Source organism: Quercus lobata, chromosome 8, assembly GCF_001633185.2.
Source record: "Quercus lobata isolate SW786 chromosome 8, ValleyOak3.0 Primary Assembly, whole genome shotgun sequence".
Taxonomy (NCBI): Eukaryota; Viridiplantae; Streptophyta; class Magnoliopsida; order Fagales; family Fagaceae; genus Quercus; species Quercus lobata.
In genome coordinates, this window is record NC_044911.1 from 44,876,175 (window position 1) to 44,889,371 (window position 13,197).

Sequence of the window (13,197 nt, forward strand, 5' to 3'; positions counted from 1 at the left end):
GCCTCCTACGATGCAAAGCTGAAATATTTTTCTTGATTTTGTTGTAGATGATTTGTGGAAAAATATTTTAACTTGTACTAAAAGTGGTTCTCACTTTTATCTGCCTCCTTTAATTGCGTATTCCTCTCCCAAGGCACTGCTTTAACGTATGGGATATCCAAAAACCGTGTGCCCGTTCTTTGGGTTGGGGGGATCTTGACAATTTGGCTTTGGAAGCCAGCACATATCATATTCATCACGGCAATGTTTTCCATGTCATATGACATATCATATTCATCACGGCAATGTTTTCCATGTCATATGAACGTATTAATAGTTAATAAGAAATACTTCCAAACTTCACCATCACTTTCTATCCACTCTAAATGCTTTAATTTGCTCTGATTTTCTTATTTAAAGTGTTCTTCCAAAGTGCTTCTGTTTATGTGATTGACAAAGTATTGTTTTAATTGTTAAAACCATTTGAATTTCAGAGGCTAGGAAGTGAGTGTGCATCATAGTGACATTGAAAAGAGAGAGACTTAGACCATATATTTTTTCAAATGCAGTTAGGAACTCAGGATATTTAGTGCTTTAAAGAATGAGGAGAATAGAAAGAACTTTGAAGCATAACATTATTTGGATCAAGTACTAGTTCAAGATTCTAAGCTTTCTTTTCTTCTACTGTATCTTCATCTAACCAATCATGGCCTAAGGCATATATTTGTTTGAAGTAGAAATACAGGAGTAGGATTCCATTTTCTGCCAAAACACAACGTCAGGATTATATGAAGGTTTGTTTATCCCAAGGATTATGAGTTTATGACTGCAGCTAATGTAAATATTTTATTTGGAAGCTCATGGGTTGTCTGCTCTTCATGAAATGATATAACTTCAGGTTGCATCTTCGTACTGTCAGATTTTGCAAATATTTTATCTGTAGCCCAAACAGGATCCCAAAAGTCACAGTCACTACATATCCAATTTGCAAGATCCAAAAAGCCATGTATGTTCAGAAAATTAAAAACAATAAACATCTGTAATTTATATTATAGGAAGTCTCCATCCCAACATTCGATGCTGTATGTGCTCTTTACTAATAAACACCAATCCATTCTATGGGAGAATATCCATAGAGAAAATGAGATGAAAAGGATGAAAAGGATTTACTATTGGTAAAATTAACATTGGCTGATTTTCATCCTCAACAAGTCAGGATCTTCAATTCCTTTTGCTTGTCTCTTGGAGAAATCTCTTGGTCATTAGGCATTATTGGTTCATTGCCCAAAACTACTCCTTGCCTTTGTATATGCAGCCATTTATCTTGAAACAGGTAGAAGAAGGCAAGGAAAGACATCTCAGCAGTGAAAATGATAGTCCAAAACCTTATACCTCTTGATGTCTTTTCATGGTAGGCTTGTAAACCTGTGTATATGTTTAGAACTCCTAGTAAGCATACTGCAGTTCCAAGTAGCCAATGTATAAAAAACCATACACTTCTTCCTTTAGACCCCCTGCAGAGAACAAAAAAGTTGTGGTGAACATGCACAACTGATATACATAACCATGTTGATGTAACAATTTTAAATGGTTATACCTCCGTGGCCTTATAAAACCAACCAGGGCTTGCAACCATATGATACCATATAGGGCTACCCCTATCCTTTGGTGATAATTGTTGAAGGAGTTGTTGAAGTTTTTGATGGACATTACTGCTCCTGCTGTGGCAATAAGTACGGCAAGTATCTGTTAACATAAAATACTTATCAAATCTATGAAGAAAGCAAATGTAGAATTCATTTGGAAAATAATTACATTAATGATGGGTACAATATCTTCACTTGTATGTGTTATTTGTCTACTTTGTGACTTGAGTTTTGGGCCAATGCCATACCTTACATCATAATTGTGTTTTACCCACATGCTCAATTCCAAATAAGATTTGGGAAACGATGGATAAATAATCAACTGGAATATTGTATTCTATGCCTTTTCTTGCTCTTAAAGTATCCATCATATTCTTTAATGACCTTGAGGGAAATTGAAGTTTACTAGCTGTGTATCCGATTGCTAAGAAACTGTGGGTTAGATTAATTATTGCAAATCAGGAATCTTTTTTACTTTAATATACATTTCACCATCATTAGAAGTCATAGAGTAGGGCATCTGCCTAGTAAGCAAAGTTCAAAGCTTTATTGCTATCTGTTTGTCACACTGTAGGGATATTGTTTATCAAGTGAAAGAGGAAGGAAAAAGATTATTAAAACAAACTATCATTGTTTAATCTAAATTTTTGGGAAAACATGGTGAAGTAACAGGAGAAAAAGAAAAAAACTTGCCTGCAAAATTGCATGAGTATAGAAAAGAACTTTGAGCTTTCTTCCACATTCCACTCTATTTGACATTCTGATAACAAGTATTCCTACAGGCATCAAGAACCCCATTGAAGCCCAGAGGAGAAATCCATGGAGTGTAATCTCAAACATCAGTTTCGAACTCAGCTGTTAACATAACTAAAAATCAGTTGGCTTCATTAGGAAATCCTTAGGAACAGTGGTATACAAAAGAAATAGACAATATGTTAGAACAAGAAAATGACAGAAGAATTTCCAAGAGATCAGAATGGAAGGAATAAAAGAAAAACCTTATCATTGTTGTCTTTCTTGCTTGCATGACTAGTAGTTTTTGAGTGTTCTTGAGACGAGCTGACAAGTGGTAGAACAAGAATAAAAAGACTAGCATGAACGGTGAAAAAAACCAATCTCCGCAGAACTTGCATTCTTTCTTTTCTGAAAAAGATAAGCAATGGCCACTCCTTCAAAGACCCAGAAAGCCTTTTATGCTGTTGAAGCTTCAAAATTGCAGTTTGAGAAAACAAGGTTTAGCACATCACAGTGATGTGAAAAACCGTGACACCAGCGCAAGGACCACAACTACTTGACATCCTAAAAAAAAAGCTACAGCCACTTGATTATCTCTTTCTCACTCATTCTCTATGATAATTATAAGCAAAAGTCCGCTTGAACAATGTGTCTTATGAAAACCAATGGTCTTATTTGAAGGAAGCAAATCAAAAGTCTAAGTTCAAGATACCATGATAGTGTTTTGGTGTAAAGAAAGCCAAAGTGAGAACTTTTAAATAAAGAAGTGTGGGTGCTGCATGGAGGTTGATGGTTCAGGGGTGAAGATTTTTGAGTAAGAGATTAAAGAAAGTGAAGATTTCAACCACATGTGGGGTTCACTTATGACAGCCTTTTTGGGATTATGGAGGATAATGTGGAATTTCAGAGCAAAAAGAATGCCATTTTTCAAAGGAGGGAGACAATACTAGACTATAGAATGGACCTTGGTAGGTTGTAATAGTACGCCCCCCACAGTCTCACTACTGGGTATCCACTATAACAGTATGCTTGAACATAATTGATTTGTTACCATGGTAATGCTAATGCTATAAATATAAGGCAGCATTGAATTCAGTGGAGAAAGACCAGGATTTTGGTTAATACAAGGGGAGAAGAAATTGTAATCTTTGCTTAAAGCAACTCAATGATAGAGCATTCTTAAACAAAAGAGTTGCAACTTGCAAACATCATTTTTTTTTTTTTTTTAATAATTTATAAATGTATTAAATAAGAGTCCAAAATTGACAAAGATGGGGTGTAAACCCATGTTTTACACCATCTAATAAAAGATTGTCTCATCAATTTTTTACTTAAAACTCAATACATTCTACCACACCTAATAACATCTTAACAAACTCTCAATTTGGTTGGATTTTCATATGGGTATTAGAATTAATTGGGAGTGGTTGTACTTATTTTTTAATATGTGATAAGATAATGTGATATACTGAGATTAGAGAGGGTAAAACTTGAGTTTTACACCACATCTTTATAGAATTTAATCTCATTAAATAAAGTCATGTAAGTACTAAGTAAGTAGTGTGTTATTTATCTATTAATAAGTTGAAAAAAGTTTTGGGGGAATTTTTGTAATTTGGCTAAGTTTTGTTGAGATTAGAAGAAAAAAGATGCCATTTTTTGGATGAATGTGATCAAGAAGGTGAGAATTTTACCAAATTCAAACAGATCTGGAGTTAATTTATTGATATGACTTTTACGTAGGTTGGATTTGGGAAAAACAAGAATTGTCACTTCATGTCTTCAAATTAATAATGCCGATTAGAGCTCAAACAAACTACATGCGCATGTTCAAACAAAGTGGTAAAATTCACGTGAACTTAAAGGAATCCAAAATTTCTGATTTCTTATTAGTTAAAACTTATATGGTGCTCTAAATTTCTAGTGGCTTGTAAAGAAACCACATTTGGGTGTTTAATGGGCGACTGACAACTACTTAGGAATAAGGTTATTGCATCAAATTCAGCCAAAAAAAAGAAAAAGAGAGAGGTTATTGCATCAAATAATTATGGGGTTGCAGGTTCGGACAGAAAAGAAAGTTTGTTTAATCCAGAATATTTTATGCACTGGCTTGGTTAACCCATTAATCCAAAGCTAACATCTTTCAAAGCAGGAAGAAAATGGGCAAATGTCCATTTCAAAAAAAAAATCCAGCATTTTGTCCAATTTTCCAAACTAATTAGGAAAATGAGTCTCTTTTGAAATTCGATTTTCTCAAAATCGAGTTATAAAAATAAAAAAAATTTTCTGAAGCCCTATAGTAGCGTTTTAAGAATCCTATAGTGACATTTTAAAGACTTATAGTAGCGTTTTGTAACTCGATCTCCATGAAGTTGAGTTACATGCAATTTTTTTTTTTTCTTTTTTTCCCTATAACTCAATTTCAAGGAGCTCGAGTTTCAAAACGCCACTATATGTCCTTAAAATATCACTATAACTCCTTAAAAACGCCACTATAGGGATTAACTCAATTTTGAGAAAATCAAGTTTCAAAAGAAGGGCATTTCCCTAATTAGTTTGGAAAATTAGGCAAAATGCTGGATTATTTTTTTTAAAGGGCAAAGGCCAATTTTTTCCTTCAAAGCAGAGAGATCATATTGTACACCTAATTTTCTTTACCAAAAAGTCTCTAACATTAGATCTAGTCTAGTGAACATCATCAAGAGAGGTTTTTGCTTGTCTTTGCTATACATCCTATATCGCTCCTAATAGACCAAAATTTACTCTTAGAGCCTCTTATTGTGTTTTTCTAGGATACCCTTTTAATACTAAGTGTTATAAGGTCTTTTCAATCCCGCTGCTGAGATGCTCAGTTGACTCCTTAACCTTGATAGGAAGATGGCTTATTCAATAATTTGTGCATAAGGGTAAGGAACTTTGGATGAGTCTTCTTTGAAGCTTGAAAGTAAAGAGTCTCATGTATTTGCTTATGGAATTATTGCTTCAAAGAATCATCCTCAAGACTTACAACATTGGCTTCTTGCTTATCAAAGGCTCCGGCTCTTATAAAACCAAAGAAAAATCTAATGATGGACGGCCAAAATGGGTATTTGCCCCTTTTGCCAAAACTTTCCAGCATAATGCCCATGTTCTGAAATTATCTAGCAAAATGCTTTTGTTTTAAACTCGATTTTTAGAAAATCGAGTTATGTAAAATCAAACATAAAAAAAAAATATATATATATATATATGGAACTCGATTTCCATGTAAAATTTCTCACATTACTCGATTTTCATCAAATCGAGTTTTTCATTGAAACTCAATTTTCTAAAAATCGAGTTTCAAAACAGTGGCATTTTGTTACATCTTTTAGGTGAAAAGGGCAAATGCCCATTTTGGCCAATGATGGACAACTTGCATCAATGCTTAAGCTTGTTCCTTGGAGTGTACCTTAACTTAGTAGCATTATCTACTCTATTTTATAAGAAGAACCAAGGTTTAAGTCCCATTCTTTCATTTGTATAACTATTGAATAAAAAAAATTATAATTGTTTAAAATGGTGTAACATTTAAAGAGTTACAAACTCACAATAGTTATAACTTTAACCTATCTTTTTTTTAAAACTAACTTTAACCTATCTTTAAAACAATTATTTGCTTTCTTAAAAAAAAAAAAGTTGCTAAAGTACCTTAATATAAATAAAATTTAAGCTAATTAGGTAAATAGCTCATTTTTGCCCCCCTTTTTTGTGACTAATCACTAATCAATTGGAAATGGGATCTTAGTAAGGATTTGTGAAATCTTAATGGACAAGTCGTTAATATCAAATATAAATGGGAAACCATCATATATTGCACTTTTTTTTTTATTGGATTGATTTTGCCTTTTCAATCATCAGAGTTGTTCTCCAGCATTTAGGATTTATACACTCGGGATAGGGAAAGGCTAAGCATATTGATCATAGCATACTCTAACCATTTAAATATTATCTTTGTGTCTGTGTCCTACTATTCATTCAATTATATAGCTCTTTTCTATTAAAATTTATGCAAGAAATTATTTAACCCAAAAAAAAAAAAAAATTCTGCTTTGGTTTAATGAAAGTTTTTAAGAGTGGAGAGAAAAAAACAAAACAGCAGGAAGAACAAAGAAGAGAATTGAAAATTTTCAGATTCATACAAAACATGTGGACCAAGAGGTCCAACACAACTTGGCTCATGCAACTTTTTTTTTGTGGAATTCTAATATTGATTGTAAACAAAAGCTGAAAAGGGTCCCACCCTTATCAAATAGTGCACCTGATTCCTTGAACTCATGATGATTAATTTGGAAGTTATACACCTGTTGATATAGATTTGTTTGCAGAGAAAGAGGTAGAAGTGCTTGAATACAGTCTCCACTATATATGTGATCCACTCAGTCCATACAACAGTGCAGACCATTTTGAGAAAAAAACAGTGGAATCTTTTCTGCACCTTCAAACCCAAAACACCCATATGTACTAAGCTAGATTAACTTTTTAATTTACTACCATAAGATCATGAAATATTGCCATAGTTATTACTATTAATGTTTACTATTACCAATATTATTGACAAGTGATTATACTGCTTGTTGGGGACCTCAAATTATTGCCTTCCTTAATTGAGATAAACAAATAGTGACTTGTTTAGGCAGCAAGCATAGTCTATGTGTAAGCACAGTAACCATTGATCAGAATTGGTCATTTAAACTTGACACATGAGCTGATGATAATAATTCCCAATGTTTGTTGGCATGTCACATGTGATTCCTACATTATTGTCCACCAAATAATCATGAGCTTGAAAGAAAATCATCAAGGTGGGTTTCGATTAATATGAGTCCATTCTGTCAAAAGTAATAAAGATACAAAAAAGACACCTTGCTTTTTTTTTTTTTTTTTCTTTTTTTTGGATGGGACACCTTGCTTTAATTCTATAATAGGTATGCAGAGGACTTTTTCTTCCTTTTTACTAAGGAAAACCATTCACCCCGCTCCAAGGTTAAAGCAATATTGACCTCTATGTCTAAACAAGCGAATGTTTTAGAAAAAGGCTAACTGATTGAAACTCACTAACAACCTCTTTTTTTTTTTTTTTTCCAATAAAGAAATAATAAAGTTTGGCTACAAACTAATTTGTAGCAAACAATTATAATTCTACTCAATATTTTTTTATTAGGTATGAATTTTGACAAATTTACTATTAGATTACATTTTCTTTTTATGTCCTTCATACTTAAAAAATTTCTAGAAAATCAAATATCAATAGCTATGTCAAGTTATCAATAAATTGTCATCAATCAAGTTGTATAGTATAAAATTTTGCATAAAAAATAAGTATATGGATCGAATAGTAAATAACAATCGATTGTAATGCAATTTGATGTATATATTAAAAACATGCAATTCAATAGCTAAATTTTCAAAATATGTAGTTATGTTAACCGGTGTTGTAGCCATTGACTACAAACTAGTTTGTAGACAAACGTTGTCCATAATAAAATATTTTTATTAAAAGTGATGGTCATCATTTTTTTTTTCCTGTAACTATAATATTGAGATTACGCCAATTAAAAGTACATGGAAATTTCCTTGCAATTGGGGGAAAATAATGACAATTGGTGAGAAGAAAATTAGATTTGAGACTGTGATTGATGTGTTTAAATGTTTAATTATGTTTGCTTTGATATTCTACTTGCTAGACACAAAATTTAACTGTATCCTATTCTATAGCCGAGTGTGTCGTGGGCACAGAAGTCAGCTAAACAAAAGGTAAAGATGTTTTATGGAATCTCTGCCCTTCTTTGTATAGTGAAAGGTTGCTCTCTCCCCTTCTTTATATATATAGAATTGATGTTGTTCAAGTTCATTAAACCCACCATCAGGATGTCTCCGGAGAAACTCCCTCCATGGACGGAGCTATATATGGACTAGTGGGGGCAATGGCCCTCCCTAATTTTTTTTTTATAAAAAATATTAGTATATTAATAGGTACTAATTTTAGCAATTTTATTCAATAAAATTATACTTTACCTCTCTTAATAATGCTATCAATTATTTTAACAGTAATGTTATAATCACAAACTTTTTTACAACATTTTTACAAATTATTGAGGTAGCAAACTTTTATTGGTTTGTACACATGCATCGCTTTTTACTTACCAATAACCACTCACCACATTAGCAATTTGTAAAAATTTTGTAGTTTTAGCATTTTCCACCTTTTAAAGCCATAAAAAATTAATAGATTAAATCTAAAACAAAATATACAACTCCAAAAAAATTAGTCCAACAACAAAAATTACCGATAATTAAGCTAAAAAAAATTAAGCCCAATTATCCCATTTTACCCAAAACAAACAACTTAGTCCTTTAATTTTTTTTTTAAACAAAAACCCTTAGTAGCAAAATAGTAGAGTCAAAAGCTTGAACTACCGTACACAATGAGTAGTAGAGCTATCCTCTAATTCTAAGTCTTGACTCTGTCCTAACTCCCTCCCCCAACCACACCCACAGGGATGGGCAGGTAAAAATGGGCATATTGAGCCTGTTTTACAACGCTCGCATCATCTAAGACTCTCCTACATTCACACGACTGTCGACTAAGGGATAACCCCCATCTCCTACAAATCAATTAAGGGATAACTCCCACCGCCTATGAATCAGTTATGGGGTAGTTCCTAACTCCTACAAATTAGCTGAGGGATAACCCCATGTCCCTACAATTCAACTTATGTGGTCATCCACAAACTCCTATATAAACACCAAGACACCCCAATTTCAAGGTACGCAAAAAATACTATTCGAAAACTCCTTCTTTAAAGTTCATAGAGATTATTGTGAGTTTTTGACTTAACTTCTGGAGGGTCTTAGGCCGGCACCACACTGGTGCACTCTGAAGGTATCTTTCATTTTGCAAGTTTCTGACTCTTTACCTTTCACTGAAGACTGCGGGTTTGGACGATAGACCTACTAACAATTTTGAGCATCATCAACTCCCATATATCCACTATCTATGGTGGGCTGAATCCAAATCTATTTTTGATCGAGAAAAGTACTATTAAGTTGCAACATGATTTATACTTTGTTTTGGGTCTATGAACATATAGTTTTGGGAGTTACTGAGATAAAGCATAGGTGTGTGTGTGTGTCTATACATATATATAGATTATATAAAAGCTAGAACATAATATTTATTGTTGTTATGTTCCTGTAGAGCCACCTCATCTGTCAGGTCATTAGCCATATCATTATTATTTTTCATATTTATTTTATACCTTTAATATTTTTGACAATATTAAATATATAAATATATGGCTTTACAAATTCATCTTAGGCGGTTTTAACTTTACATATTCATTTACTTTAATTTTGATATTTATAAATAAATAATAAATCAATGAAAAATTAAACAAAAATATTGTTTATACATATTCATCTTGGGCGGTTTTAACTTTACATTTTTTATTCTCCTTTATTTCGATTCTTCTTATTCCCATCCTCTTACATATAAATCTCTCTCTCTCTCTCTCTCTCAATTTTTTTTTTCATTTTTTGTTGGATTATTTTATTTTATTTTTCTTGCATTTCTACCTTTGATTGATGAATATTTGTGTTCTTTAGAACTCTACTTTTAGTTGTTTATAACTGAAGAATGAATTCAATTAATTTTTCTTAAAAAAAATTATCTATAAAAATGTATTCAAATTAAGGTCTTGTTTAATTATTGATGGTAGAAAAGATACAATCTGACAACTACTACATAGGAGGATCTCCTACTAGAAGTTTGTACCCCATTTTCCTATTATTGACTACTCCATTCTTGTAATCCTTGATGCAAATATTTTTATTATTATTTTATTTACAACACTAAATACTTTTAATGAATGATGTTTGTTGTTGTCCAGATTTGGGGGGAAAATCATATTAAAATATGTTATATTTTGTGTTGTTGTCAGGTTTTAGTTTATTTGGAAAATAACAAGATAGTTTGAACAATATGATAAAAAAACAATTAGTGCAGTTGAAGAAGATGGTTTTTGTGTAGTTTCCTTTCACTGTTAGTTAATATTCTATTTAAAAAATTAGTACCAAATTGTTATATCTTTGTTATGTGATATTCTTAGATGATTGAATAATTTTTTTAAGCGCTTACTGATATTTTATATTGCTCTTCATCTTCCTTATCTCTTTAGTGTATTCTTTGATATTAAAAAAAAACAACTATGTGTCTAAAATTATTTATATATCTATTCATTTTTCACATATTGGATTAGAGGTTAGATTAGTGTATGACAGTATTAACACAATACTTCCTTCTTTTTTTCAAAAAATTTCTCTACTTTTTTCCCCTTTGAAAGTGTACTTTTTTTTTTTTTTAAGGAAAACGAGATACAATCATTATGTATAAAGTTATAACCAACATTTTTATTTGGGAACAACAACATATTTCTATTGTGTTACTTCAAAACCTTTTTTAAAATTTTGAATTTAATTATGCATTGGATATTTAGCTTGATCACATCATATTTGATACATTTTACATAATCAGGAGAAGGAGTTTGACTGAAATGTGAGTTTTATTTTATTTTTCCTTTATTTTTAATTTTGAATTTTTTTTTTTAAATTTTTTTAATGTTTTAGATCTCTTTGTGTTTTTGATTGTATGGTAGAAAAAATTAATTTTGAAAGTTTATTTAAAACTAAAAGAATAATTTCCAAATTTTATATACTTTTTAACGATACCTAAAATGTTATAAATGACTTTTATTAAAAAATTAATATTTTCACTAACTTATTTTTTAAATTCCTAAGAAAAATTGTATTGTTTTCATTTTTGTACAACATAAATTATATTTATATATATATATATATATATATTATATTTGTGATTTTCCCTATAATAAATGAAAATATGATTAGAAAATACATTACTATTTATTAAATTAGTCCAAATTACAAAAATAAATTTAATGAGACCACTCTAAAAATATTATCACGAGTAACGCTTGAATCATCTACTAGTTTATATTAAACTAATATGTGACCCACTTGGGCTTTGGTTGTATGAATACTAATTGGGTTACTTCAATAAATTTAGGAAACTTGATCAATATCTGTTTAGTGCTCTAATATCCTATGACATTATATAGTATATAATTGTATAATGTTATTATATTACGTAACATGACTTGGCTAATTTGGTGTTTACAACTATACATTTTTTGGTTAACTTTTAGATATTTTGGAAGTGAGAATTTGAGTTTATATCAAAATACATGTACATGTCTATGAATTTAGATGGTGTTTTTAATTATTTGAGTAATATAAATTCTAAATATGTGATGAGATTTGATTATCATGAAAATGTTCTTAAGAAAATGTGAACTTTTTTTTTTTTTTTTTTGATAAGTATGAGAATGAGAAATTTGAAACTTAAAAAAGTTTAGTTGTACCAAAAAAAAAAAAAATAAATAATAAACTATATCAAAATTTTGAAGAATATAGATCACTTCCAAAAAGAATCAATCAAACACACCCAAGTTTCTAAAAACTAAAAATAAAATTTTTTTCAAAATAATAGAATGATATATTTGTAGAGCTATATTGATGGAAAAAACTTTTAGAAATAGTTCAATTTTTAAGAAGCGCAATTATCTTCAATAAATTTTAGAGAATAAATTATACGTTATTCTACATTACAAAATAATTATATTTCTCACCATCGTATAAGTCCGTGACTAGTCTTAATATTTACCAAGCCTTTCTTTTTCATGTTTTTCTCTCTTTTTCTCTTCTCCAGAAATCCCCATACAGCACCCTCTTTTCCACAAACTTCATGAGAATTACCATATAATAACAAATAACAAAGATATAGGGACATTTTTACAAAGTTATTCATAATGACCTTTTCCAACATTGTATTGTTTGTTTGTTTGTTTTTATTTTTTTAGTGCAAGATAGAAATTCTACTATAGCCTAATCTAAGTGTATATGTATGTGAAACTCCCTTTTGGAGACTTGAATCTCGGCTCTTACCTCCCCACACCCCACAAGTACTTATACTTGTGGAGTGACTACCGCACTAAGGGTATGCAGTGGTCTTTTACAACATTGTTAATGATACAATATTGTTACAAACTCATTAGTTAGTTACTTTGAATATTCATTAACATTCATATCATTCATATCTTGGCAACTTAGTAAAATGGTAACTATAGTGACAGTTACGGTTATAGTATTGTTAAATATCTACTGGTTAGCATTATTTGAATCAAGTTGCTAGATTTTCTACGAATGAGATCACATCGAGGTATATGTTTCAATTGAGAAAATTTTTTAATTTTAAAATAATGGATGTTAGTATTACCATGGACAAACTTAAAGCAAAAGAATACCCAAAGGATTAAAGAGAAAAAAATCCCCAAAGGTTAAAGAGTTTATTAGAGAGACGAGTGTAAAATAATTTTGAAGAAAGGTTGTTTATCAATTGATGGGAAAAGAGAAACATAACACAAAGAAGTCTGAATTTTTTGAAATTGATTTGTGAAGATGTTAATGAGTTGTTTTTCCAATTAAGACATCCAGGATTCAAATTCCTCACCCCTAACTATTGATGTTTAAAAAAAAAGCGGAAATCACATTTTCGTCCCTACATTTTCAGGCTATTCTCACTTTTGTCCCTAGATTTTATTTTACCGCTTTTAGTCCCTATCTTGAAAAAAATTTCCCGTTTTGGTCCCTACCGTTACATCAGAGACGGAAAATGCACACGTGGCAAACGGCAGAATTAAAAAAATATTAAAAATATTTTTTTATTTTAAAATAAAATAAA

At 30.7% G+C, this 13,197-nt stretch overlaps 1 protein-coding gene across 2 annotated transcripts; it reads right to left on the minus strand.

Annotated features, from left to right (window-relative positions):
• Window positions 1-625: 625 nt before the first annotated feature.
• On the minus strand, window positions 626-3,483 carry LOC115957506 (cytochrome b561 domain-containing protein At4g18260-like). 2 transcript variants are annotated; one of them, XM_031075763.1, is made up of 4 exons: window positions 2,624-3,483; window positions 2,319-2,480; window positions 1,577-1,725; window positions 626-1,493 (listed from the first exon to the last, which is right to left on the minus strand). In XM_031075763.1, the coding sequence occupies exons 1-4, from the start codon at window positions 2,756-2,758 to the stop codon at window positions 1,184-1,186; spliced, it is 756 nt and encodes a 251-aa protein (XP_030931623.1). In that variant the 5' UTR covers window positions 2,759-3,483; the 3' UTR covers window positions 626-1,183. The 2 variants fall into 2 exon arrangements, with proteins under 2 accessions (XP_030931623.1, XP_030931624.1); XM_031075764.1 differs by having other exon boundaries at window positions 2,319-2,492; window positions 2,624-2,713.
• Between the last annotated feature and the right edge of the window lie 9,714 nt (window positions 3,484-13,197).